This window comes from Ailuropoda melanoleuca, chromosome 14 (assembly GCF_002007445.2).
Source record: "Ailuropoda melanoleuca isolate Jingjing chromosome 14, ASM200744v2, whole genome shotgun sequence".
Lineage (NCBI taxonomy): Eukaryota > Metazoa > Chordata > Mammalia > Carnivora > Ursidae > Ailuropoda > Ailuropoda melanoleuca.
The window spans coordinates 79764375-79789999 of record NC_048231.1 but is presented as its reverse complement, the minus strand read 5'-3'; the positions used below and the strand labels follow the sequence as shown (position 1 = coordinate 79789999).

The window sequence follows — 25625 nt, the reverse complement described above, 5'->3', positions numbered from 1 at the left end:
ATGAGTGGGCAAGAGACCACTGGACTCAACTGCTGAAAAGAGGAGCTTTTTGTTAATCAGGCTGAGCTGTAATTTTTAAATTAAAATACAAGAGGCTCTGGTACTTACCCATCTGTTTGAAGTCTTTCGCTGCTGATGGCTAACAATACAGTTATTTTTAATGGTCCGTAGACTTCCTGCCAGGAAGGAGCTTGGGACTTCAGTGGCTCGTGGGCTGGGAGGGGCCCCTGCAGAAGATCCGGAGCCCTGAGAACTTCCAGCCAAACGGAACTTAGCACTCCTGAACAGACAGGACTGGAATTCCCAGGCAAAGGGATTGCTGCATTCCCTCATCAGTTTGCTTCTGGGAATTGCCTGATAGTTACAGCTGAAAGAGCAGAACTGTCCTTCGTAGGATTAAGGATAAGGGAGGCTGGTTTTCTCCTTCTCTTCTGTGCTTGCCCATTTCAGTTCTCACGTCAGTTAATGCTGTTCATCCCTCTTACTGCCATCAGTTCTGTCCCTGGGAGCGAAACACAAAAGCATCAGCTTCTTTTATGCAGAGGCTAAAGGGTAAAGGCTGAAAACACTTAGCATTTGCCTTTTAGCCGTGGTAAGTCTTCCAATCAGTAAACATGGGATGCGCTTCCAGTTATTTAAGTAATCTTTAATTTTTTTCAACAATAGTTTGTAGTTTTCAGAGCATAAGTTTTTCACTCGTTGTGTTAAATTTATTCACATTTTACTCTTTTTATGCTCTTTTGAATGGAGATGTTTTATTAATTTCTTTTTCAGATTGTTTATTGCAAGAGAATAGAAATACAGTTGATTCAGGCATATTGATCTTATACCCTACAACTTTGCCGATCTCATTTATTAGTTCAAATAGTTTTGAACGGAATCCTAATGATTTTCTATGTATAAGATTATGTCATCCATGCACAGAGATAGTTTTACTTCTTCCTTTGCAATCTGGATGCCTAACTGCCTTGGCTAAAACCTCCAGTACCATGTTGAAAACAAATGGTGAGGGGTATCTGGGTGGTGCAGTCGTTAAGCATCTGCCTTCGGCTCAGGGCATGATCCCAGCATTCTGGGATCGAGCCCCAATCAGGCTTCTCTGCTAGGAGCCTGCTTCTTCCTCTCCCACTCGCCCTGCTTGTGTTCCCTCTCTCACTGCTGTCTCTCTCTGTCAAATAAATAAATAAAATCTTAAAAAAAAAAAGAAAAAGAAAACAAATGGTGAGAGCAGATACCGTTGTCTTGTTTCTGATCTTAAGGAAAGCATCCAGTCTGTCACCATTAATTATGTGTTGGCTATGGGTGTTTCATAGATGACTTTATGGGTTGATGAATTTCCCTTTTATTTCTAGTTTTTTGATGGTTTTCTTATCATGAAAGAGTGTTAGATTTTGTCATATATTTTTTCTGAACCTATTGAAATGATCATGTTTTGTTTTTTATGCTGTAATTAGTGTTTATTTTTATTTTTTATTATGTTCAGTTAGCTACTATGTAGTACATAATTGGTTTTTGATATAGTGTTCAGTGATTCATTAAATATAACACCCAGTGCTCATCAAAGCAATGCCCTCCTCAATACCCATCACCTTGTTACCCCTCCCCCACCCTCCTCCCCTCTGAAACCCCAAGATTGTTTCCTGGGGTCCATAGTCTCTCATGGTTCCTCTCCCTCTGATTTCTCCCCCTTTGGATTTCCCTCCCTTCCCCTATGGTCCTCCGTACTACCGTTTATGTTCTACATATAAGTGAAACCATATGATAATTGTCTTTCTCTGCTTGACTTACTTCACTTAACATAATCCCCTCCAGTTCCATCCATGCCAATGCAAATGATGGGTATTCATCATTTCTGATGGCTGAGCAATATTCCATTGTATATATGGACCACATCTTTATCCATTCATTTGTTGAATTTGTTTTTTATTCTATTGATGTGATACATTACATTAATTGATTTTCAAAACTTGTATCCTTAGGATAAATTCTACTTTGTCAAGTGTATAATTCTTTATGTTGCCAGATTTGGTTTGCTAGTATTTTATTGGAGATTTTTGCATCCATATACATAAGAGAGATAGGTCTGTAATTTTCTTTTCTTGTGATATTTGTGTCTGGTTTGGTATCAGAATAATGCTGACCTCATAAAATGAGTTGGAAATATTCCCCTGTATTCTTTAAGAATTTGAGAAGAATTGGTATTAATTCTTCTTTGAATGCTTGGTAGAATTCAGTGGTGAAGACACTGAAGCCTGAGCTTTTCTTTGTGAGTAGTTTTTTTTATTACTGATTTAATCTTTACACTTGTTATAAGTCTATTCAGATATAGCCAGTTCTGTTAGCCATTCTTTTACTTTCAACCTATTTATGTATTTGACTCTACAGTGTATCTCTCTATATAGCTGATAGTTAGATCCATTATCAGTTTTGCAGATCTCTATGTAATAGCGTGACCTTTTTTGGTGTTTGACTCCTGATAGCTTTCAAGCTACTCTTCCCCTTCTCCTTTCTGCCTGACATCTGGGCAATTTGATAAGAAGACTGGATGCTTCCTCCCTTAACATTGGTGGAAAGTTCAAGCCATGCAAGTCCTGTCCACTCCCCCACCCCCCGCAAGGGAACCTCCTAGTCACCACAAAATCTCAATCTAGTCACTTCTCACTGCTGTCTCAAGCCATTTTGGACCTTCCTGGAAACCTACTATACTCTTCTAAGAACTCCTCATTATGTGCATGATACATCTTATATTCACTCTTGATACATGTGTGGCATCATCAGCCTTGATATCTGAGCAAATAGGGGGTGAAGGGACCACCCTGTCTCTGCAGGGTGACCACACTCTGCCTTTTGATCGAAATATTTAGTCCATTTACATTTAATGTAATTCCTGATCTGGCAAGATTTATGCTGCCATTTTGCTATTTGTTTTTTATGTCTCATATCTTTTTTTCTGTCCCTCTATTTTTATATTACCACTTTCCTTTGTGTTAAATATTTTCTGGAATACCATTTTTTTGTTTCTTTTCATATATATTTTTTGTTATTTTTTTCATGGTTGCCCAGAGAATTACAATTAACATCTTAACTTATAACAATCTAGTTCAGATTAATATCAACTTAATTTCAATAATATACAAAAACTTTACTCCAATATAGGTTTGTTCTCTTTCCCCTCCTTTGTGCTTTGCTGTCATACGAATTACATCTGTATACGTTATAAAGCCACCAATGAAGTTTTACGTTTATTGCTTTATGCAGTTGTCTTTTATGTAAGATATGAGAAGAAAATAATTACAAACAATAATTACACAATACTGTCTATATATTTACTATGTTATTACTTTTCCTGGTGCTCTTATTCCTTTGGGTGAATTCAAGTTGCTGTCTAATGTCTAATGTGAAGGATTCCCTTTAAATTTTCTTGTAGGGTGGGGTGCCTGGGTGGCTCAGTCTGTTAAGCATCTGCCTTCGGCTTGGGTCATGATCTCCGGGTCCTAGGATCAAGCCCCATGGTGAATCTGCTTCTCTCTCTACCCTCCCCCTGCTCATACGCTCTCCCTCTCTCTCTCTTAAAAAAAAAATTTAAAAATAAATAAATAAATTTTTTCTTTTAGGGTAGGTCTACTAGGGATGAATTTTTTCAGTTTTTGTTTATCTGAGACTATCTTAATATCTCATTTTTAGGTTCATAACAAAATTGGGAGGAAGGTATAGAGATTTATCATATACTCCCTTCCCCTACACATGCATACCCTCTCCATTATCATCATCCCCTACCAGAGTGATGCATTTGTTATAATTAATGAGCCTATGGTGTTACATCCTTAGCACCTGAGTTCATGGTTTACTTGTGGAGCACTCTTGGTATCATACATTCTGTGGGTTTGGACAAATTTATAATGATATATATCCACCACTATGGTATCATACAGAGTAATTTCACAGCCCTAAAAAATCCTCTGTGCTCTGCCTACTTATCTTCCCCTTCCCCCCTACCCAAACCCTGGCAACTGTTGATCTTTTTACTGTCTCCATAGTTTTGCCTTTCCCACCCTAACACTTTTTAACTTCATCAAGACCTATAATCCACTGATTTTATTATCACCTTCTTCTTATACTCAGTTTCCTCTATACCTGGCTCGGATTGCATTAGCCACCATTATAGTCTACCTCTAAACATGCCCTTACCTTTTGTGCCGTTATATCTCTCTATCATGCTTGCCTGGATAAACCCTATCCCAGGTAAAGCCAACAAATGGCCTATTCAGTTATTATAGACTTGCTGTAGGAAAACATGCAGCCTTGCAGACTGGTCTCATTTTAAATTCATGATTTGGTATGTCTCAGTTTGTACTCAAGGCTGTCCTACAACCTATCACTGCCTTTGTGGCCTCTGCCTTCCCTCCAGTCTCTATAGTTGTAGTTTCTTGAACCCTAACAGAGCTAGTCCTCTGGTCATTCTTCTTTTTCCTCTCCAAAGAATTTCACTAGTTCTTCTCTCCGACGTTATCATTTTCTTTTTCTCTACAGGAACATTCCCATTTAGTATAATAATCTAGTATCTCACATCTTAAACATTTTAAAATAAAACTTCTCTAAACTTACACCCCACTCCAGCTATTATTTCTCTTTTGTATTCCTCTTCACAACAGACTAATGGAACAATTTACATCCAGGCATCCAGGTCCTATATCTACTTTCTCACCTCCTATTCTGTACTCAGACACTTGCTATAGGGCTTCTTCCCTTCCCCCACAGTTTCACTAAGGCTGCTCTTGTCCTTGACACCAGTGCTTTCCATGTAGCTAAACCAAAGGTCACTCTCTGTCCTCTGTGGCATTTGCTACAGACGATCATTCCTCCCTTCTCTTGGCTTCAGAGACATGTCCAGCAGTACATTTTCCCCCTGCTTCACTGGCTGCTTCTCATCTGAGTGGCTAGCTTCTCCTGGCTTGATCTCTAATGTTGGTGTCCCTCTATAATCCTCTCTATAGGGATCTCATCTGGTCCCATAGCTTTCAACAGAATCCATGTGCCAGTGATGACCAAAGTCATGTCAATAGTCCTGACTCTCCAGATACATATTCAGCTGCCATCTTGGCCTCTTTTTATGAACATCTAATAGACAGCACACATTTATAATGAACAAATAGGACCATTGATTTCTATCTCCAAATCCATCCTTCCCTCAGGCTTCCCTACTTCTTACTGGAAATACTATTTACCTGGTTACCCAAGCCAAAACCTAGCAGTCATCCATGATTCCTCTTTCCCTCAGTTACTTATCCAGTCCATCACCAAGTACTGTTGGTTCTACCTCGAAAAGATCTCTCTAATCTGCTGGCTTCTCTGCATCTCCACTGCACCCCCAGTCCTAGGCACCCTCCTGTCTTTTCTAGACGACTGTAATAACTCTGCTAACTGACCTTTCTGATTCACTTCTTCCCCTACGATCAGTTCTCCACATGGCAGCCAGAGTGCTCTTTAAAACACATAAATCAGATCAGGTTACTTCTTGCTTAAAGCCCTCTAATGGCTTCCCATTGTATTTAAAAAACAAACAAACAACAACAACCAACCAAAGGAAGTCACACTTCTTATCTTGAACTGTCACCCTGTCCCCATGCTGGCCTTGGTTCACTTCTGGACTTCCTCTAATCCCCACTCACCCAAGCCATACTGGCCGTCTCTGTGCTCCTGGAACATTCGCTGCTCATCCCTGCACTGGGGCTTTGCACTAACTCGCACCCTCTTTTCCCAGAGCTTCCTGTGGCTGGCTCCTCATTATTGGCATTTTGCCAGACACCAACTTCTTGCTGCAAGCTTTTCTGCATCTCTGGATCCTCTTCACTCCCTCACCATACTGCCCCCCGCTTCCATCCCTCTCTGGGACACCCCTCTCCTATGTAATCTTTGTTGCAGACATAACTCAGAAATTTTCCTGTTCGTAATTTGTTATGATTTTACTGTCCATTTTTCCTCTCCACCCGTCCATGGGGGCAGGAGTCCGTCTTGCTCACTGCTGAATCCCTATCCTCTAAGGGTGCCTGGCATTGGGCTTCAGTCAATAGAAAGAGGGCAACTGAATGAATGAGTGAATGAATGAATGAGTTTCACTTTCTGGCTTATTTGAAGTGAGAAGGGAGGCTGTGTGCGATGTGCCGGGATGCAGGGCCACCTCCTCCAGGGTACATTTTCAACAGCGAAAAGAAGCTGCCCCCCCCCCTCCAGTGGCTGCATTTGGCACCTTTCTGTTCTGAAGCAAAGAGGAGCTTGTTCCGGTTCACAGAGAAAAGCTATCTTTCTTACTTGAGAGGACAGGACACATGTGAATTGGAGAACAGCCTAAGGCAAGAGAGTCTGCTGGGTTGGATGGAAGCAAGGGTCAGAATGTTTGAATCACACCTGTGGTCCCCAAACACTGCCAACGCCCTCGGAGTCTCCTGGGGGAGCATATAAACAAAGCAGTTTTAGCGATCCTACTTCTGGAAACTAAAATCAGAGACGTCTCGGTGGGACACAGGAATCTGCATTCTTACAAGAATTTCCCAGGGGATTCTGATGCTTGACCAGGCCTGGGAACCTCTGGTTTGTCTGGGAAGAGGGGCCTGCAGGTGAGCTGATCTTTGACTGGGTGGGATGGGATTTGCATAGCCAGCGAGGCAGCAGGGGCAGCCCGGGTGAGACCTGGAATGGGGGGCAGGGGGAGGCACTTAGAGGCAGGAGCCACAGGGCCAGTGCGGGCAGCAGGGGGCCGTCAGCCACTGTGTCGCTTTCACTCCCCAACAGTGGCCCGGTACCGTGTGACTGTGTGCACCGGCGAACTCGAAGGTGCAGGAACTGATGCCAATGTCTACCTCTGCCTTTACGGCGATGTGGGGGACACGGGAGAGCGGCTGCTGTACAACTGCAGAAACAACACCGACCTGTTTGAGAAGGGTGCTGTGAGTACGGCTGAGCCCCGGCCCTGCCCGCCTGGCCCTGGCCCCAGGGCCCATCACCTTGTCTTCCCGGCCCTGCTGCAGTACAGCTGACGTGGGCGCCCCGGCCGTCACACAGGCGTACTCAGGGCCACAGCGCACCAGCATGCATGACACCCTCTAGCTCTGGGACGGTACAGCTGGGACCCGGAGAGCCACCTTGGAGGGGTCAAGGTTCCCTCCCCACCCGTCAGCTTTGAGAAGGGGGTGGAACAGGAGGACGTTTGGGGGTAGGAGCGGCCCCTTTCTTCCTTCGAGGTGACCAGGCAAGGAGGGATGCTGGGCACCTTGCTTGTGGGCAGGAGGACCCAGGCTAGTAGAAAGCTGGGACCTTTGCCTTCTCCGCTAGACATGACCACTGGTGGCACCTTGTCCGTTTCCTTTTTGAAAGAGAAACCAAGAAAGACACTAAATGTGGGAGTGGAAGAGCTGGGTTCTGCCCCTGGCCTCGTTACAGATGTGTTGGGTGCTCCCCCTCATTTTCCCCGCCTGTCAAACGGGTTTTCTAGGAGGCTGTGTGGGGCAATAGGCAAAAGTGTCAGGCAGATCTGAAGGGCAGACCCAGTGTGGGGCCAGTCGCTCCATTCCTCCAGCCTCAGTTTCCCCACATGTAAAATGGGGACAAGATGCCAGCGTGTGCCAGCTGTAAGAGGGTTAGGAGCACAGATGGACCGCCTGGCCTGCGTCACAGAGCGGGTGCTCAGTGCAGTCGTTGTTGCAGTCAAGGGCAGCTCAAGGTGCTTACCAGGTGAAGCCGGTTTGTAGACTGACCTGACACAAGTCTTGGCTCTCTCCCCGCCTCTGCTGCCCCATCCTCGGCAAGGGCAGGGCAAGCCCTGGAAATCGAGTGGAGGTCTCTCTCGGAGGCCACTGCAGGCTGGCCCGGTTCTTGGGGTCACAGGCACAAGAAGGCCATGGTGGTAAAAATAATCTGAGTGTGGCGGGCGCACTGAGGTTCATTTGGGGAGGGACGGAGGGGGCGACTTCACATCGATTGATACGTTTCCTCTCTCCCTCCCATCCACACCCACCCTTTCCCACTCTTTCCTTCTACCTCTTCTGACTCCTTTGTCCATCCGTCCCACCCCCGTGTTCCTGTCCCTGGAGGCTCCCAGGTGTGCTCACGTAGGCTCGGCAGCCCCCCGGCTCCTACGGCACTTCTGCTGTCCCAGCAGGAGCGGCACAACTGTGCAATTAGCAAGACCACTGGTCCCCCCAGTCAGTCCTAGCCACGCCCCTCCTCGAAAGGAGGCTGGTATCCTTCTGTGCAGGAGCCCAGGTTGATTAGCTAAGGAATTAATTCATGGTATACGGTTAGTGACTCGTAACAGCTTAACGTGTTCCTCCTCCTTGTAGAAGGAGATCAAAGGGAATGGCTGTTGTTTAGCCAGAAACTACAGCCCTCCCTTGTTGGGAACTTGACATGGAATGACTTCCCACTGGGAGCAGTTGGAGGAGGGGTTAGACCTGTTCTTTCTAGGTACCCCCCAATCCACCTGTGAAAGACAAGGAGCCCAGCCCATCAGCCCGCGCTTTTCTGATTTCCGAGCCCATGTCTCCCCTTGGTCTGTGGGTCCCAAGGGAGCCACCATCCAACTGGCCTTGCTGTCTTCCCCTCTGCAGGCCGACGAGTTCACCATCGAGTCGGTCACCGTGCGGAAGGTGAGACGGGTGAGGATCAGGCATGACGGCAAAGGCAGCGGCAGCGGCTGGTTCCTGGAGCGGGTGCTGGTGAGAGAAGAGGGGCAGCCCGAGAGCGACAACGTGGGGTTCCCATGTCTCAGGTGCGTGGTCCTGCTGCTGTCTGTGCTCCCCAGCTCCACTCCTGGGCCGTGACTTTGGGAAGACTCAGCCCTGCCTGCTACCACAGACCAGAGAGCACAGGCGTGGCTTTAGGACGGAGCCGGGGCAGGAAGGGGGGGCCCTGCTGGTGGTGCTTAGACTCCTGTCCCTGCAGGTGATGAGCCACTCGTGTCAGGTGTCCCAGGGCACCGCTGGGGTGTCTATTGAAGTACCAGAGTGTCATTACTTTTTAAAGATACAGTACGACCATTTCAGAATTTAACTGAGGTCCCCTCAGAGTGTTACGTACCCGCTGAATTCAACTTTTGAGTCAAAGGTGTTTTTTGCCCATTTGTCTGCGCCTTCAACCACACCTGTCCCTGTGAATGTCTTCTCAAGATACCTTACTTTGTTTTCATTCCTTTCCCCCAGCTTCCTAGGGAGGTCAAGTTTCTTTTTTCTTTCTTCTTAAACATTTGGGTTTCTTTCATAACCAGTTGGGTTATGATTTCTAGAAGGTACTGACAGAGAGATTTGTAGAACAAGGAGCAGTATCAGTATTTTTTGCATGGGCGGGCGAGCCATCCACATTCACCTGGGCAATGTCTGGGGGGTGCATGCAGTCTGCCTAGCTTGGGGCTCTGCAACGGACTCCACCTGCACCCATCAACAAGGTGCTGCTTGTCCAAGCTCCCTTTGTTAGGGCTGGCCCTGGCTTCTTGAGGGTGGCTGCACTAAGGACAGTCTTCCTTGGAGCGGATGGGGGCAAGCTGCCCACCAGCCCTGCAGTGAATGTGTTCCTCTTTCTCTAACCGTGCACAGATGCACTCGTGTGCATGCACGTTCACACAGACGTATTTGCTACAGCTGCATTGCTTACCACCCACGAGACCAGGAGGAGCAGGTTCCCAGCCATGGAAGGCCACTGGGACCATCCCATGGGACAGTACTTATGAACATTTTTGTCTGTGACAAAGGTCTCTACAGTCTTCGAAGTGTAGCCACTGTTAGTATGACAAGGGATTACATTAAAAAGCTAAGTAATGACTCCTGCAGCTCTAGGTGAGTGGCACTAATGGACAGAAAGAGGCTCAGAGAAGGGGCTGAGAAGGCTGAGGAAGGCTTCTGGAAACAGGTAGAACTAGACCTGGGCCAGGAATGATCAGAGGGTGGGTGGATGGTGAGAAGGGGCGGTGGGTCATCCGGGTTAGAGAAGAGGCATGAGGCACAGGACCGAGGGGGTGGCTCATGCAGAGGCCGGCAAGGGGCCACCTGGTACGTGAGGATGAAGGAGAAGGTGGGAGAGCTCTGGTCTTTCTCCAAGTCCATCACTGACTCATGGCGCCCCCAGTGGGCCAGGAGGCTGCCCGGCTGGGATGCTAGGGGGAGCAGCCTTATCCCCATCCCCTCGAAAGATATTTATTAAGCGCTTGCTATGCCCTTGCTCCCTGACCTCATGAAGCATATAGCCTAGAGGGGAACTGAACAATAAGCCGGTGAATAAACAGAGAGCCATACTTACGAACTGTGAGGTGCGGGATAAGGGAGACACACAATGGTGTGGAGCTGATGGGAGCGGACTCACTGAGGTGGGCTAGTTAGAGATGGAGGCGGTGGGTAAGTTCTGTCTGCAGAGGCGACAGTCAGGATGACTTTTCCTGAGGGATAAAAAAGAAAGTGCTGGGGAAAGAGCTTGAGGCTTCTAGAACTTCAGTGAGACCAAAGCAGGTGGACAAAAGAGAAGGCCACCAGGTGAGGTCAGAGGTGGACAGAGGCCGGTGTCAGGCAGGGACAGGCAGCCACTATGCGGCTTTGGGCAAGGAACATCCATCTGAGAAAGTTCCCTCTGGCTTCTGGGTGGAGGGCAGGCTATGGGGCATCCAGAGGAGAAATGGAGCCTGGCAGGAGGCTTTGCAGGGCCCACAACGGCACGTATCAGTTTGCTAGGCTGCTGGAATAACACCCTACAGACTGAGTGGCTTAAACAACAGAATTATTGTCTCATAGTCCTGGAGGCCAGGAGTCCAAATTCAAGGTGTCAGCAGGGCCGTGCTCCCTCTGAATGGGATTTGCCCCATGCCTCTCAGCTTCTGCTGGTCACAGCATTCTTGGCTTGTAGATGGCCATCTTCTCCCTAGCTTCACATCGTCTTGCCTCTGTACATGTCTGTCTCTGTGTTCACATTTCCCTTTTTTATGAGGACACCAGTCATTTTGGATTAAGTTCTGCCCTAATGACCTCATTTTAACTCCCTAACCTCTATAAGGACACTGTTTCCAAATAAGGTCACATTCTGAGGTACTGGGGGTAAAGACTTTAACATATCATTTTTAGGGGACACATTTAAACCCGTAACGTGGCAGCTTGGACCTAAGTGGTGGCAGTAGAGGTAGGGGCAGGGAGCTACACCAGAGACAGGTCCTGGGGGTGGAGCTTGTGGGACGTGCCCACAAGAGAGAGGGCAACTGGAGACCCCAGGTCTCTGCGTTTGGTAGGTGGGCAGAGGTTGTGCTCCCTGCTTCAGCAGGGAGCCTGGGGTGGGGGAAGGCCTGAGGATGGGGCTGGGCTGGACTCTGGGGGTTTAGCTGGGGTATATTAGGTATGAGCTCCTTGTAAGTCAAGTAGGCAGTCGGGCCTTGAGAAATAACTCCAGGAAATGAGAGCATAGCAATGGAATTTAAAGTCAGGGAAAAGGTGGGATCCTTCAGGGAGAGTGGATGAAGAATTGCGAGGACTGTCGGCCAAAGACACAGGTGATGCTGATTGCAGGGCAGGAGGCGAGCTGAGGCCCCCAAACACCCTAGAGCCCTCCCTGCCCCCAAACACTTAAAGTGTCCATGCATTTTTAAGAAAATGAATTCCCGTACCTTGCTGAGGCATGTGGTGATGGCATTATGGACTCAGGACCCGGAGGCCTTTGAAGCCCCTGGAGGTAGAGCCTGCCCCCCCATGCAGCTGCTTTCTCACCTGAGCTGTCTGTTTGCCTGGGGGAGGACACACCGGGCCTCTTTACCAAACTTCCCTGCCAGGGGCAGGTGGTGTAAGCGTTTAGCCCTGGCAGCTGTGTGAGTGTTGCATGTACACCTGTGTGCACACTTGCACATGCTTTGTGAGCCCGGGAAAGAGCAATAAAATCACCAGCAGAGGGGCTCACCCATTTAGCGGCATCTCACACTGAACCCAGACCCAAGCGTCCAAAGCTGAAAGAAAACGACTATATTTGGAAATATCTATTAATATCCTTCTGTTGGAAGCTAAAATGACAAGCCATGGTGTCCCTTTACCGCTGGGGTGGGCCTGGGGGTGGGTGAGTGGTGGAGAGAGTGGCGGAAGGGTGCGTGGGTTTCCCAAGGGCCACCAGCCCGCTGGCTTCCATCCTTCCTGTCCCTGTGAGTGATGGCTGGGCCAGCCCTTCTCTGCAGTCTCTGTCTGTGGGAGATGCTGGGTAACCTCCATGGGACAGAGGGGTAGGCTCCTAATGGGCTCATTGGAGGGACTCGAGGCAGTAGTCCCTGCTCTCAAATATTCCCCCCCCCAACATCAGTGCCAAGAATTCTGCAATGGCATCTTAATGTCTTAGAATCCCAGATGATTTTGGCGTTCGAGACTCACAGCACCAAAGCCCATGACAAGTGTCATCACTTAGCAGCTGGCGAACATTTTGTGCGAGCTAACCGCCAGCAGGCAGCAGCATCCAGCGGGGAATAGAGGAGCCTGTGCTTGGGGAGGGAGGGTGAGAGAAAAGGGATGGGGACCCTACCCTCGGGTGGGGTATAGTGGCAGAAGGACTGTGGTTTAGGGAGGCCTGAGCTCCATGTCAGGAGGGCTGGAGAGGAGGCAATGCCTTGGTTTCCTTTGATGGGTTCTGTGGCCAGGGGGGCACCTCCCTGCCAAGAGTATAATAGGGCTGGGCTGCCAAGATGAGCTCCAACGTGCAGGCAAACGGGGAGACACTGGTCCAGAGGCAGGCGCCTTGGCTTCCCCACGGTGCTGGAGAACACTGAGGGTGTCTCTTCTGCTGCTGTCACCTGTATCACAGACCCTCGTGAGTACTGGGGCCGGGGCATCTCTGCTTGCACGGTCGTCTGATTTCTCTGGCCGTGTCCCCATGCTCAGTGGGGATGGTGCTTTTCAGGTGAACCAGTCCAGCGTGTTGCCCCCGGTGAATGGCCAGCAGAAAGCTGGGGCCATGGCCCACTCTGATGAATAGATGAGTCCCCGCCATCAAACCCAGCCCTGTGGGGTCCCAACCCAGCTTCTCCTTGTTGGCAAATCTCATTCCTCCCTGAGGACTCCGAGCAAGCCCCTTCCCCACAAACTGTTCTCATTTCTCCAAATTCCTATTACACTTACTTTGTTCCAACAGCCATCCTTGTCCTGGTTTTCAGTGCCTTGGCTAGTCTATTGTATCTTCTTTTTCTTTTAAATAAAGATTTTATTTATTTATTAGAGAGAGAGTGTGTGTGTGCACGGGTGTGGGGAGGGGCAAAGGGGGAGGAAGAGAGACTCTCAAACAGACTCCACGCTAAGCGTGGAGACCGTCATGAGGCTCCATCTCCCAATCCTGAGATCATGACCTGAACTGAAATCAAGGGTCGGCTGCCTAACTGACTGAGCCACCCAGGTGTCCCTAGTCTGTCCTATCTTCTTAACTAGATGACCTCTTCTCTAGGGGTCAAGCAGTGTCTTCTGATGTCAGCGTATCTTTTCTGCCTTCTCCCTGTCCCCAGGGCCCTCAGCCCAGTGTCCTGTACACAGTGGGCTCCCCCAAAAAGAGGTGATTGTTTGTGCTGATAACAGTGACTCCGGTGTTCTTGGCTTTCAAGACAAACTCTTTAGTGTGACTGCCAAGGTCCTACGTCCTGTGACCCTTCTCATGTCCCCGCACACTAACTACCCCTTCCCTTCACTGCCTTCCATCCACAGTGGCCTTCATTCAGCCCCTGAAGGCTCTGCTCCATCCCAGCATATGCCGTTCCCTGAGGAAGGCACCTCCCTTTTCTCCCAGCCAACTCCGTGTCACTCTTCCAGCCTCAGCCAATATCACCTCCTCAGGGCAGCCCTCCCTCCCCAGTTTGGGTAGTGACCCTTTGTTCTCAGCTCTTGTAATATTTTCCTCAGCCGAATGCACAGTTCTGACCTCCCTGGTGACCCCACAGGAGCAGCCCGATGGTTGGCTGTCGGCCACCCAGAGCTAACAGCCCCTTGTCTGCCCACCAGGTGGCTGGACAAGGATAAGGATGACGGTCAGTTGGTCCGAGAGTTGCTGCCTAGTGACAGCAATGCAACACTGAAGAGTGAGTCGTCCTTGTGACCAGGTGGCGGGTGTGTCCCCGGGGAAAGGGGCGCCCTCCCCTTGGTGCACAGAAGCCAGCCCTGAGCTCCTTGCTTCATTCCCCCGNGGGGGGGGGGGGGGGGGGAGAGGAAGAGGCTCTGAGGGGCGATCTGGAATTTTCTTGGCTGTCTGGGCTGTGTAGACAGTCTCTTTGTGGCATTGGATGTGGGGCCCTGAGCGCACACAGGCCTCTTTCCGTATGAGCAACAAAGGCAGTAATGCTAGCCAAACAGACGTTTCAGATCTTTCTGGGTGATGAAATGGAGCACCGTCGGCATGGTGCCCTGTTCCATAAGGGGATTTAGGTCCACATTAGAATGTCGCTCCTGGCTGGCTCCTCCTGAACTGTTGACATCTTGAGCCAAACATGAACCCTTCTAAGGCTCTGATCCCTGACTTGTAAAGCCAAGATCAGAATACTTAGCAACAAACAGCCCTGCGTATATAACGCTCTAAACACTGTCTGCCAAGCTTGACCCTTCTTTGCCTCCGTTTCCTCATCCTTCAGATGAGAAGCTGGACGAGGCGGTTGCCTTAGGGTCCTTCAAGTCTCTTGCACTCAGTGTTCTTCGAAAGCTTTCCTGTTCTTGGCATGCACGCACCTTGTGGGCAGGCCAAGCAGGGATTCGCATCCCATGTTGTCAATGAGGGGACCCAACAGAGATGAAGGGAGCAAGGACTGAGCTGCTGACCCCCAGCCCAGTGTCCCACCCCGGCTGCAGACCGCCCTCCTGCTCCAGCCCTTCCCACCCGCCCTGCGCTAACCCCTCCCTCCCTGCCTTCCCTTTGCACTGCCCAGACTTCCGCTACCACATCAGCTTGAAGACGGGGGATGTCTCTGGGGCCAGCACAGACTCGCGGGTCTACATCAAGCTCTACGGGGATAAATCTGACACCATCAAGCAAGTTCTTCTGGTCTCCAACAACAACCTGCAAGACTATTTTGAACGTGCCCGGGTGGATGAGTTCACCCTCGAGACCCTGAACATTGGAACTGTAAGTCTCTGTCCCGAGACCGTGCGACATGGTCTCACTCACGCCACAGATATCCACATGTGGGTGCACACATCCACTCACATGCACGTGCATACACACTCACACATCACACACATCCACAGGCACACACATCCACGCACTCACGTGCACATGCATGAACCCATTTTGAAGGGGAAAAATGCGCACTTGGGGGTGGGTGGGATACGTTGTTTTCCAGCTATGACCCAGAGCTGCAGAAGATACATGGCCAGTGATTGAGCTTCTGCAGTCCCTTTAGGGATGGAATGCCTATTTTTGGTGTCTATAGTCCCAACATTTTCTTTGCCTACCTAGCCAAGACCAATGCGGCTGGGTCCCAGACACTGGAGAAGGGGACACTGGCATGCAGGGAAGGAAAAGAAGGGCTGAAAATACTTCCCAATTCCAAACTTGGGTTTGCATCTGAGGTATGCTCAGGAAACTCATTTCAGTTGTACCCCGGGCAACACTGGAGAGATTCTGCCTTTGAAGATGGCACTGAGGGTCTCTCTCTGTCAAGGCCCAAGGTGGCCCTGCTGCTAGCGGGCTGAGCTCTTCATCTGGAAGAGTTCAGATTTAACCCCCTGGACCATAGTACTGGAAACTTTTCTAGAAACTCCTGAGCTGGGCTTCCTATGACCACCTGTCCTTCTCAAGGTGTGGCTAGTGGGAACTGGGACGCTGATGAGCTCCCTGTCTGCAACCTTACTTGCAATCCCTTTGCCCTCTCTCTGAGCCTCACCCTCTTTCAGGTACTCCATGAAAATGCTCTTGGGGAAAGATCTCATGTCAGCCCTTTATACCTTGATGGTAATGAGTTTAAATCAAGGTTTTCCTTCATTAAAATGTATTTACATTTTCAGCTGAATTAATAACCATAGAGTGAAATGTTGTTCCCTTTACTGAGGATTTCTGGCAACAGCCAGCAGATAGATGAGACATCTAAGGGGAGGGGGTGGTGTTTGGGGGCCTTTCCTTGTATTTCTGAAACCCCCCAGCAAGCAGTATGGCTAAGAGGTCGGGAGGGTCAGTCTGGCTGCTGATTGCCTGAGGTCCTGTTTCCACTTACCTGACAAGCCTGTCTTCACCTTTGTTTGCCTCATTCATTCATAACAACGTAGCAACAACGGGGGATGCTAATGGGATTGTTGTTAGCTTAAACTATATTGATAACACCCCCTGCCCACAGTAAGCGCTTAATCAATGCTAGCTGCTCTTGACTGAACAGTTGCTCCAGGGAGGTGCTAGGCATTCAGGAATTGAAAGAAGTTAAGGAGTTCTGTCCTTAAAGGAGCTTCCCATTGGGTCAGGTAGAAGACACTTGTCCCTGTCTTCACTCTTCCCAGCTGGTCCTGCCACTGTCCCAGCACCAGAGTGGAAGCTCTCCTGTGACCCTGGGCACCCACCCAAAAGGCTGTCGGGCTTTGTAAACAAAGCTGGTTTCCTTCCTGTAATTCCAGGGGACCCAAGCTACAGGCAGGCACTCAGTTATGATGGTGTTTTCATTATCAGCTCAAAGAGGCACTTTGTACTTGTAAGAGCAAAAACAGGGCTTGGAGGGGCAATTCTCCAGAACCAGCCTTCTGGCCTCAGACTCACGGCTAGCATTACCACTCCAAACCATCACAGAGAGAATCTGGGGGGAGGCTTGGCAGGGATCTCCAAGGCTATTGGATAATTCCATCTAATGGTAGAATTGCCCTGCAAACAGCATTTCAAAAAAGCACTAAAGTGACTTGAACGTTGAAAAACCGAGTACTCATAAGGATGGTAACGTGATGATCTATGCAATCATCTATGTTAAATGTAAAGATGTTAAAATGTAAAATAGCAAAGCAAGGTGACTGTTGTGTGTTACTGGAAAGAGAAGGATGTTCCTCAGGGTCAAGAGTGAGAGGAGGGGTTGAGCAGAGAACCACAGAGAGGCTGTCCTGAGAGGTCATCCACTTATCATCTCACCTCTAAGATGGGTACTTCGAAGAAATACAGAAATACATACAATAGTGTATTGTTTAAAACAAAACAAAGCCAAATCAATAACATGGCTATCAGAAGCAAATGGTTAACGTCTTGAATGTTTGCTTTCTCCTGCGGCCACCACCCAAGTCCATGCTGGAGCTTTCAAAGTCCACGCCATACCCACTCCCCCTGCTTGCTTCTCACAACTTCCCCAAGAGGTGAGCCGCTCTTAAGAGGAGAGAATGAGGCTCCAGGCAGGAGAAGTGGTCCCCTAGTTCTCAAGCTGGCTGATGGTGGACAAGACTGGGACCCAGTGTCCTCTGGCTGAGCCCCCCCCCCTTCTGGGCAACTGAAAGTCTGGGTTGAGGACAGCAGTTTGCACCAGTGTTTGCGGGGCCAGGGTGGGTAGGGATGGAGGCATAGAGGTTTCCACGCACCAGCTCTTTGCTCACTCGCACCCTGGGTTTCCCCCCAGATCAGTCAGCTGGTGATCGGGCATGACAGCACGGGCATGCACGCCAGCTGGTTCCTCGGCAGCGTCCAGATCCGCGTGCCCCGCCAAGGCAAGCAGTACACCTTCCCCGCCAACCGCTGGCTGGACAAGAACCAGGCCGACGGGCGCCTGGAGGTGGAGCTCTATCCCAGTGAGGTCGTGGAGATCCAGAAATGTATGGAAGGAGCAGTGATGGGACCATCAGCATTGTTTCCACTGTGGGATGGGGCAGTAGGGAAGGAGGAGGGACTATGGGGTGACTTGGATCTTGTTTACAAGGGGGGAGCCTGAGGGGAGATAATGGGGCTTCTGATTGCCTGTGGTATTACAGTTCTTGGAGGGGCAAAAGGGCTCATTTTACAGAGGGGAAACGAGGACTCGATGGACGAAACATTTTTTTCTGGAATAAAGACAGCAAATGACTCTATTAAGAAATGCACATTCTTGGCCCTGTGTACAAGAGTTTGAGACATAGTCTGTGTCTTCCCTGGGAAGACTCACTGAGGAGATAAAGCTGTTTATTCATACATTTATTTAGTAAGTATATATATAGAGACTGTTTCTCTGAGCCAGCACTGCCCTAGGCACAGACTAAATGCTTGCCCTTTTACATTCCACCAGGGGAGGCAAACAATAACTCTATAATACAATGCCAGGTGAGAGCTATGAAGAAAATGCAACAGGATAGGGCGATAGTCATGGCATGAGGGTGGAGGACATTTTTGGACAGGGTGGCGACATCTCTGAATGAAGGTGAAGTTCAAGGTGATCTGGCCACCCTTCGTACATGATGTGAGAGCCATAGTTATGGTAGGGGGCAGAGAAACAAGAGGTCATCTGGAGGGTCAGGAAGACAGTGGCACCAAAAACTGGTGCAGAGAATGTCACTTCCCTCACCTCTGCATTTCTACATCTACCTTAAATGCTGCTGCCCAAGGCTCACTTCCACCAGAAGTTTCCCTGAGAAAGAACCCCAATATGAACTCATCTCTTCTTCCTTGCATCTTTTCATGTGTGCATTTTCTCTCCCCAACTATCCTGTAGGTTCCTTGAGGGCTGTGTCACATACACATACATGTTTTGTAATGGTACCTGCCACTGTGAGGAATCAACTCTTTTCCTCTTTTTAGAAATTAAAACTTGATTTCCATCACAAGATATAGATTTTTAAAAAGCAGTAGTTCCCTTCCCTTACTATCTCCCTTCTTCAGAGGTAACAACTTTTAAATTACTTTCACTTTTCCTCTGAAATTTTTCTCTATATTTTTAATAATTTGCTTACCAATTTCTTTATTATTTTACTCATAGACATTAACTCTTGACTTTCTACAATGGAAGAGGAGGGTTTAGCTCTTTTAATACACATGCACGTGTGTGTGTGTGTACATACCCATTTCCCCTCCTTCCAGCCTTTAATAAAATTAAATCAATATTCAATTTTTACATTATTATGACTATGTAAATATTCATTACTGAGACACCTGTTGTATGATGATTGCATTTGAATTATTGCACAACTTTTTGTATTTTTCTGGTGTTAATAATAGCCTCATTTTTCACTCGTGTAGTTTTCTATATGCCCATCTGTATTTCTGTATACCCACCTATCTGTATTAGGGTGCTAGGGCTGTCATAACAAAATACCATGGCTAGATGGCTTAAACAACAGAAATTTGTTTTCCCATGTTCCAGAGGCCAGAAGATCAGGGTGTCAGGAAGTTAGGTTTCTTCTGAGGCCTTTCTCTTTGTCTTGCAGATAGCTGCCTTCTTGGTGCCTGTTCACATGGTCTTTTTTTGGGCATTTGCATGCGTGTGTCCTAATCTCCTCTTCTTATAAAGACAGCAGTCATATTGGATTTGGACCTCACCCTAATGGCCTCAGTTTAACTTAATGTCTCCTTAAAGGCCCTATCTCCAAAGAAGTCACATTCTGAAATACTAGAAGTTAGACTTCAACAATGAATTTGGAGGGAAGAAGACAATTCTCCCATAACATCATTTTATCTCCATCCCTCCAATAGAACTAAAATTCTTTTCATAAGTCCAAACCCAACAGCAATTCTGTTTACTCTCTACCTCCTTCCACTCACTCCCTGTCCCAAGACATTCTGTTAGGGACCTCTAAAGGTTCTAGGCTGCCCTGAAGCTGTCCTTTGGGACTTCCTTTTGGCCATCTTTTTGGAAATTCCTTTCTTTTTTCTCCTGTTGGATCTCCGGTTTCCTGGACTTCATGTCTTCCTTTTCTTTGGTTTCTTCCTTCTTTTCATTTCTACTGAGTAGTTTCCTGAGAAAAAGTGCACAGAAGAGAAATGTCTGGCAAAATGTCTCACAGTTGATCAGGAATTTGGCTCATTACAGAATTCTGACTTAGAACTCATTTTCCCTTAAAGTTTAGAAGGAATTATTCTACCATCTTCTATCTCCCAGTGTTGCAGTTGGGAAGTATGATGCCATTCTGTTATCCAAACTTTTGGGATTTTTTTTTCTCTCTAAAATTTTGTAAGATCCTAGTTTTATTCCTGGCATTCTGAAATTTCATGATGTCCTCACTGCCTTTTGTGATTTTAATTTCATCCATTGTTCTGGGAACTCATGGGCTCCTTCTAGAAGCATTTTTTAATTCTGGGACTTCTTTCGATATTATTTCTTTGACAATTTCCAACTCTCTATTCTCTGTAGTCTTTAGAACTGAACTCTTGGTAAGATGTTGGAATTCTGATTTTCTTACCTATCATTTGTCACTTTGTTCTTGGGAAATTTCCTCTTTTGTTCTTATGAACTGTCCTTGACTTTATCCTTGCTATGGAGTACTTTATTTCAGCTACCACATGTTAATTTCCAATAGCTGGTTTTTGCTCTCTGAATGCTAATTTTTATCTATCCAAGTTTTGTGTAATCCTGGCTGCTTATTGCTCTAGGATCTGAGAGAGGGAATGAGGTTGGGAGTTCTCTCCATTTGGAATGTCAGCTTTTACTGAATCCCCTTGTTGTCCATACACTTACCCACTCTCACTCCCAGCTGATCCTGGTATCTCTAGTTCAAGTTCTTTAGGCTCTCAGCCAGTCCTCTTGCTTTCTGCCCCAAATCTCTCACATTGCTTTGGCAATGGAAGATTCTCCATCTTGTTGAAAATAAGTCTTATCTTGGGGGAAAAAATCATGATATCGTGTTATGGCACTGCTGAGAGCACAGGTCTTGTAGTAGTCACAGAAAAACTATGGCCCACAGTCCTGGTCGACATTTTGCTCTTTGCTGGGAAGTGCCCTCTAGTGGTGCATACCTGTAACACTTTTCCACCCTCTAACTGCTTGATCAAGTATGACTTCAAAATACAGACAACTCTTTCTGTGTAGATGTATATGTTGATAATATCTGAAAGATGAATATATTTAAATGGAAATTATTATTTCAGGGGCGCCTGGCTGGCTCAGTCGGTAGAGCATGCTACTCTTTTCTTGGGGCCGTGAGTTCAAGCCCCATGTTGGGCATAGAGCTTACTTTAAAAAAACGAAAAGAAAGCACAACAACAACAACAACAACAGAAATATATATATGCGTGCCTGGGTGGTGCATTCAGTTGAGCGTCCAACTCTTGGTTTCAGTTCAGGTCTGATCTCAGGGCTCCACACTCAGTGAAGAGTCGGTTTGGGTTTCTCTCTCCCTCTTCCTCAGCCCCTCCCCCCTCCCCCATGTGCACACGCATGCTTTCTGTCTCTCAAATAAATAAAATCTTAAAATTTAAAAATTTTCTCAAAAAATTACAATTTCAATCCCTTGTCCTTTACTGAAAATAAGGAAAAGAGACAAACACACAGCCTTTGCTTCTTTCTATTCCATGGTGTCTGCCCAGGGGTGGGCACACAGCAGAGAACGCCAGCTGGTACATTGACTACTCCTCACTCCTGGCTTCCGAAGTCACGTGCAGTGCAGTGGATAACTGGGCTTTGGAGTCTGATTGCTTGAGTTTGCCATTTCTACCACCTACTCAGGTCCTCTAAGCCTCAGCTTGTCAACCTACAAAATGGCGGCGACAGTCCTCATGGTATTGCTGATGAGAGGATTAGAGAAGACAATGCCTGTGAAGCCCCAGACGTGGAACAGGGGCAGGAATGTCTGTTTCGTTACTATCCCTGCTGTTGTTAATATCACTGAATGTCCTGTTTCCCCCCATGTGCCCACCCAGTGGTCCATTATGAGGTGGAGATTTGGACGGGGGACGTGGGCGGCGCGGGCACCACTGCTCGAGTCTATGTGCAGATCTATGGCGAGGATGGCAAGACAGAAGTGCTCTTCCTCTCCAGCCGCTCGAAAGTTTTTGATCGTGCGTCCAAGGACACATTCCAGGTATGCGGGGGTCAGGCAGTGGGGGTGCCCACAGAGCGCCAGTGGGTGCCCCAAAATGAAAGGATTGGACTAGATCAGTGGTTCTCGTCCCTGGCTGCTTCTTAGAATCATCTGGAGAGCTTTAAGGAAAAAAATGGCTGCTCGGCCCACCTCTGGATCAGTTAAGTCAGAACTTCTACGGTGGGGTATGCTTTCTGGGTTATGCTTCTAGAAGCTCTACCAGGGAGGCAAAAATGCTGCCATTCTGAGTCCTGTTTGAGTAGATGATTCTAATTTGGCAAAGCATGGCATGAGGTCCCTAATTACTGCAGCCACTGCCAGCCTCTGATTCTACGGCTCTCTCCGCCTTTGGGCAGGGCCATGTTTCCCAGGCGGAATCTGGGGCAGAGTCTCCGGCTATGTTCTCAGTGCCCCAGGACTCTGCACTTCCCCTTGAGTGGAGAAGAAGAAGAGATGAGGATGTGAACATGTTGTTGGTAGGAGAGGAAGATGCATGTGGGATGTCCCTTGGGGGACATACCTGTGTTGTTTTGGGTTTTTTTCAAGATTTTATTTTTTTTATTTTAAGACAGAGGGCAAGTGAGAGAGCACAAGCAGGGGGAGTAGCAGAGGGGGAGGGAGAAGCAGGCTCCCCACTGAGCAGGGAGCCCGATGTGGGGCTTGATCTCAGGACCCTGAGATCATGACCCCGAGAAGGCAGCCGCCTAACTGACTGAGCCACCCAGGCGCCCCAACTGTGTTCTACCTAGGACACTAGTGTGTGTGTGGGGGGGGGTATGCGCATGCAGATGTGTTTATGCAGGAAGCATATTCATGCTGGGTGTTCTCTGTGTGTTTGTGTGCCCAGACAGCTCTGAGCAAGGAGTCCTGCCCCCATGCCCAGCCAAGAAGGGCCTGGCTGAGCTGGACCAGGGTGTATGGAACGTTAGCGGTGGAGGGGGTCTCCCTGAATCCAGCCCCCCCATTACGCTGCTGAGGAGGTAGAGGCCCTAGCATCTCACCTCTCTGAGCCTCACGTTCTTCATCAGTTCAAACCTAGCCTTCCTCACAGTCCTTGGAAGGATCCAAACAGTCAATGTCAGAGAAAGTCCTTGGGAAATTGTGACTAACTGTGGAGACATCACAGAGCAGGGCATCTTCCAGTGCCCCCAGGCTGTGTGGCTGGATATGGTGGTGGACACGGTCATGGGTGGGCAGACAGATGTGGGCACGGGAGGGTAAGCAGGCCTGCCTGCAGAGGTTGATGGCAGGGATGCTGTGCCTTGGAAAATGCTGGAGAGGAGATCTCATGTGCTGAGGAAGGGACTTAACAGGTCCAGAGCCCATCCCCTCAGTAGCCGAGAAGAAAAAAGTGCCTCTTTCTCGGGGCTCCTGGGTCATTTTGGGTGATCATTTTCTCATAAAGGTGGTTTTGGCTACATCGTAGCTTCATGAACAGAGTCAGAAGACCTGAGTTCTCATCCAGGCCTGGACTCCAAATATGGGGCGTTGAGCAACGCATGAGACAGCCCCAGGCCTTAGTTTCACTAGGACACATGTGGGAAAATCGGTGGCACCAGACTTTGAAAAGTGTCAGACACCCAGACAAGGGCCCATCAGAATGGGGAACCCTAAGAGTGGCCCAACCAGCTGGCACCCCATGTGACCCCTCCCCTGAGCTGTGCAGGGGCTGGACCTCATGCAGTGTGAGGCTTAGAACAGAGTGGCAGACCGAAGGCTGAGGACCTGATCCTCTAAAGAAAGCTAAATCCATCCACACTGTCCTTTGAGCCAGCCGTGTGCCAGACCCCATGGGGGAGAGAAGCAAGAACGAACAGTCCCTGTCTTTAGGAATTCCCACTCCAGTGGGCAGGGAGCAGCTCACGTGGACAGTGAGACCATCCGGGACAGGCCAGGACCATAGCCAAGCTCTGTGCCTCCCGTGTGCTGGGGGAGGGGTTCAGGCTTCCTGGGAATGTGGGTGAGATTTTTTTTTTCTTTTTGAAAAATAACACTTTTTTCTTGCTTATTACAAAAGTTATATGTGATTCATGATTAAAAACAATAACTTTGGAAAGAGAATGCAAAAAGCACAAACTAAAAAGGAAAGTAGTAATAAAGCTCAGAAAACGAGATAAATAGCTTTTATATGGAGATAGAGGAGGGAATAAAGGCATTCTGGGTGCGGGGAACGCATGAAGAGAGCTATGGAACTAGGAGTAACAGGAATGAGTGTGATGTGCACGTGTGTGTGCATGTGCATACGTGGGGTGGGGGAGAAGGGGAAGAGACAGACAGGGACACCAACCTGACATCACCTAGGGTTAGAAGGAAATACGTTTGGATGGAGGGTAGGGCCTGCCAATGGTCCTGGAAGGCTGGCCCAGCAACCAGGCTGAATGTGGTAGGAGAGAGGGAGCTGGTGGAAGCGTCTAGCTTAAGGCCCCGGGACTCCCCATCCTGTGGCACTGCACACAGACCCCTTGCTGGGTTCTGTGGGGGAGGCAGGGAGGACGCCAGGAGCCACCCCAGCCACTGCCCTGTGCTTTGCACAGCTGGAGGCGGAGGACGTGGGTGAGGTCTTCAAGATCCGGCTGGGACACACGGGCGAAGGCTTCGGACCCAGCTGGTTCGTGGACACGCTGTGGCTGCGGCACCTGGTGGTGCGGGAGGCGGACCTCACGCCCGAGGAGGAGGCCCAGAAGAAGAAGGAGAAGGACAAGCTGCGGCAGCTACTCAAGAAGGAGCAGCTGAAGGCCAAGCTGCAGAGGAAGAAGAAGAAGGGCAGCGACGAGGAGGACGAGGGGGACGAGGAGGAGGAGTCCTCATGGGAAGAGTCCTCGTCGGAGGGGGAGGAGGAGACCGAGGAGGAGGAGGAAGAGGAGGAGGAGGAGTTTGGGCCCGGGATGCAGGAGGTGATTGAGGAGTACAAGTTCGAAGCCCACCGCTGGCTGGCCCGGGGCAAGGAGGACAATGAACTGGTCGTGGAGCTGGTGCCGGCGGGCCGGCCGGGTCCCGAGCGTAAGCCTGAGCAGGGGTCTGCCCGTCCGCTGAAGGGGGCCCGATGAAGGGGGTGTCTAGCTCTCCTGTCGCATGGGGGCCCCACAGAGGGGCACCCATCATGGGTCCTAAATAGGTCTGACCTCCTGCCACCATGGACAGGTCTGTGTCTGGGATTAGCTCTGCCCCTGTCCTACGGCTCTCAGGAGGGCTCTGGGACTCCAGGACGAGCCTGGATGTAGTCCACTATGACTCCCAGTGGGGCATAAGGTAGGAGGGTGGCCGAGGGTGTTTTCCCATGCCTCCCAGCCTCTTGGGCTTCATGGCAAAGGAAAGTCTTGAGTCGGGAGGAGGGAGAGGTTTAGTTCCAGGTTAGTGCAGGTGTGGATGAATCCGTGGGTCCTTTACCGCTCCCGTGAGCTGGCGGCCTCCGAGAGACCGAGCCTCAGCTCCACCCCAAGTCCTGAGTGTCCTCAGCGCTGCCTTTTTCTCTATCCCCAGCCAACACCTATGAGGTCCAGGTGATCACAGGGAACGTGCCCAAGGCTGGCACCGATGCCAACGTCTACCTGACCATCTACGGTGAGGAGTATGGTGACACAGGCGAGCGGCCCCTGAAGAAGTCGGACAAGTCCAACAAGTTTGAGCAGGGACAGGTAGAGTGCAGGCTCTCTGGCCCTTGGGCAGGTGGTTGAGACTGCTGATTCCCGAGGCCGCCCCCCTGTCCCCCCACCAGCA

The 25625-nt window shown here is 49.0% G+C and overlaps 1 protein-coding gene across 1 annotated transcript in view; it reads left to right on the top strand.

The window, feature by feature from the left end:
- The window catches only part of LOXHD1 (lipoxygenase homology domains 1), a 155868-nt gene that overhangs the window by 67431 nt on the left and 62812 nt on the right, over nucleotides 1–25625 (top strand). Inside the window, exons 13-20 of the mRNA XM_002918122.1 lie at nucleotides 6790–6944; nucleotides 8604–8764; nucleotides 13983–14059; nucleotides 14897–15093; nucleotides 17546–17738; nucleotides 21748–21908; nucleotides 24443–24908; nucleotides 25389–25543. Coding sequence (XP_002918168.1) covers nucleotides 6790–6944; nucleotides 8604–8764; nucleotides 13983–14059; nucleotides 14897–15093; nucleotides 17546–17738; nucleotides 21748–21908; nucleotides 24443–24908; nucleotides 25389–25543 — 1565 coding nt within the window. The remainder of the gene's footprint in view (nucleotides 1–6789; nucleotides 6945–8603; nucleotides 8765–13982; nucleotides 14060–14896; nucleotides 15094–17545; nucleotides 17739–21747; nucleotides 21909–24442; nucleotides 24909–25388; nucleotides 25544–25625) is intronic.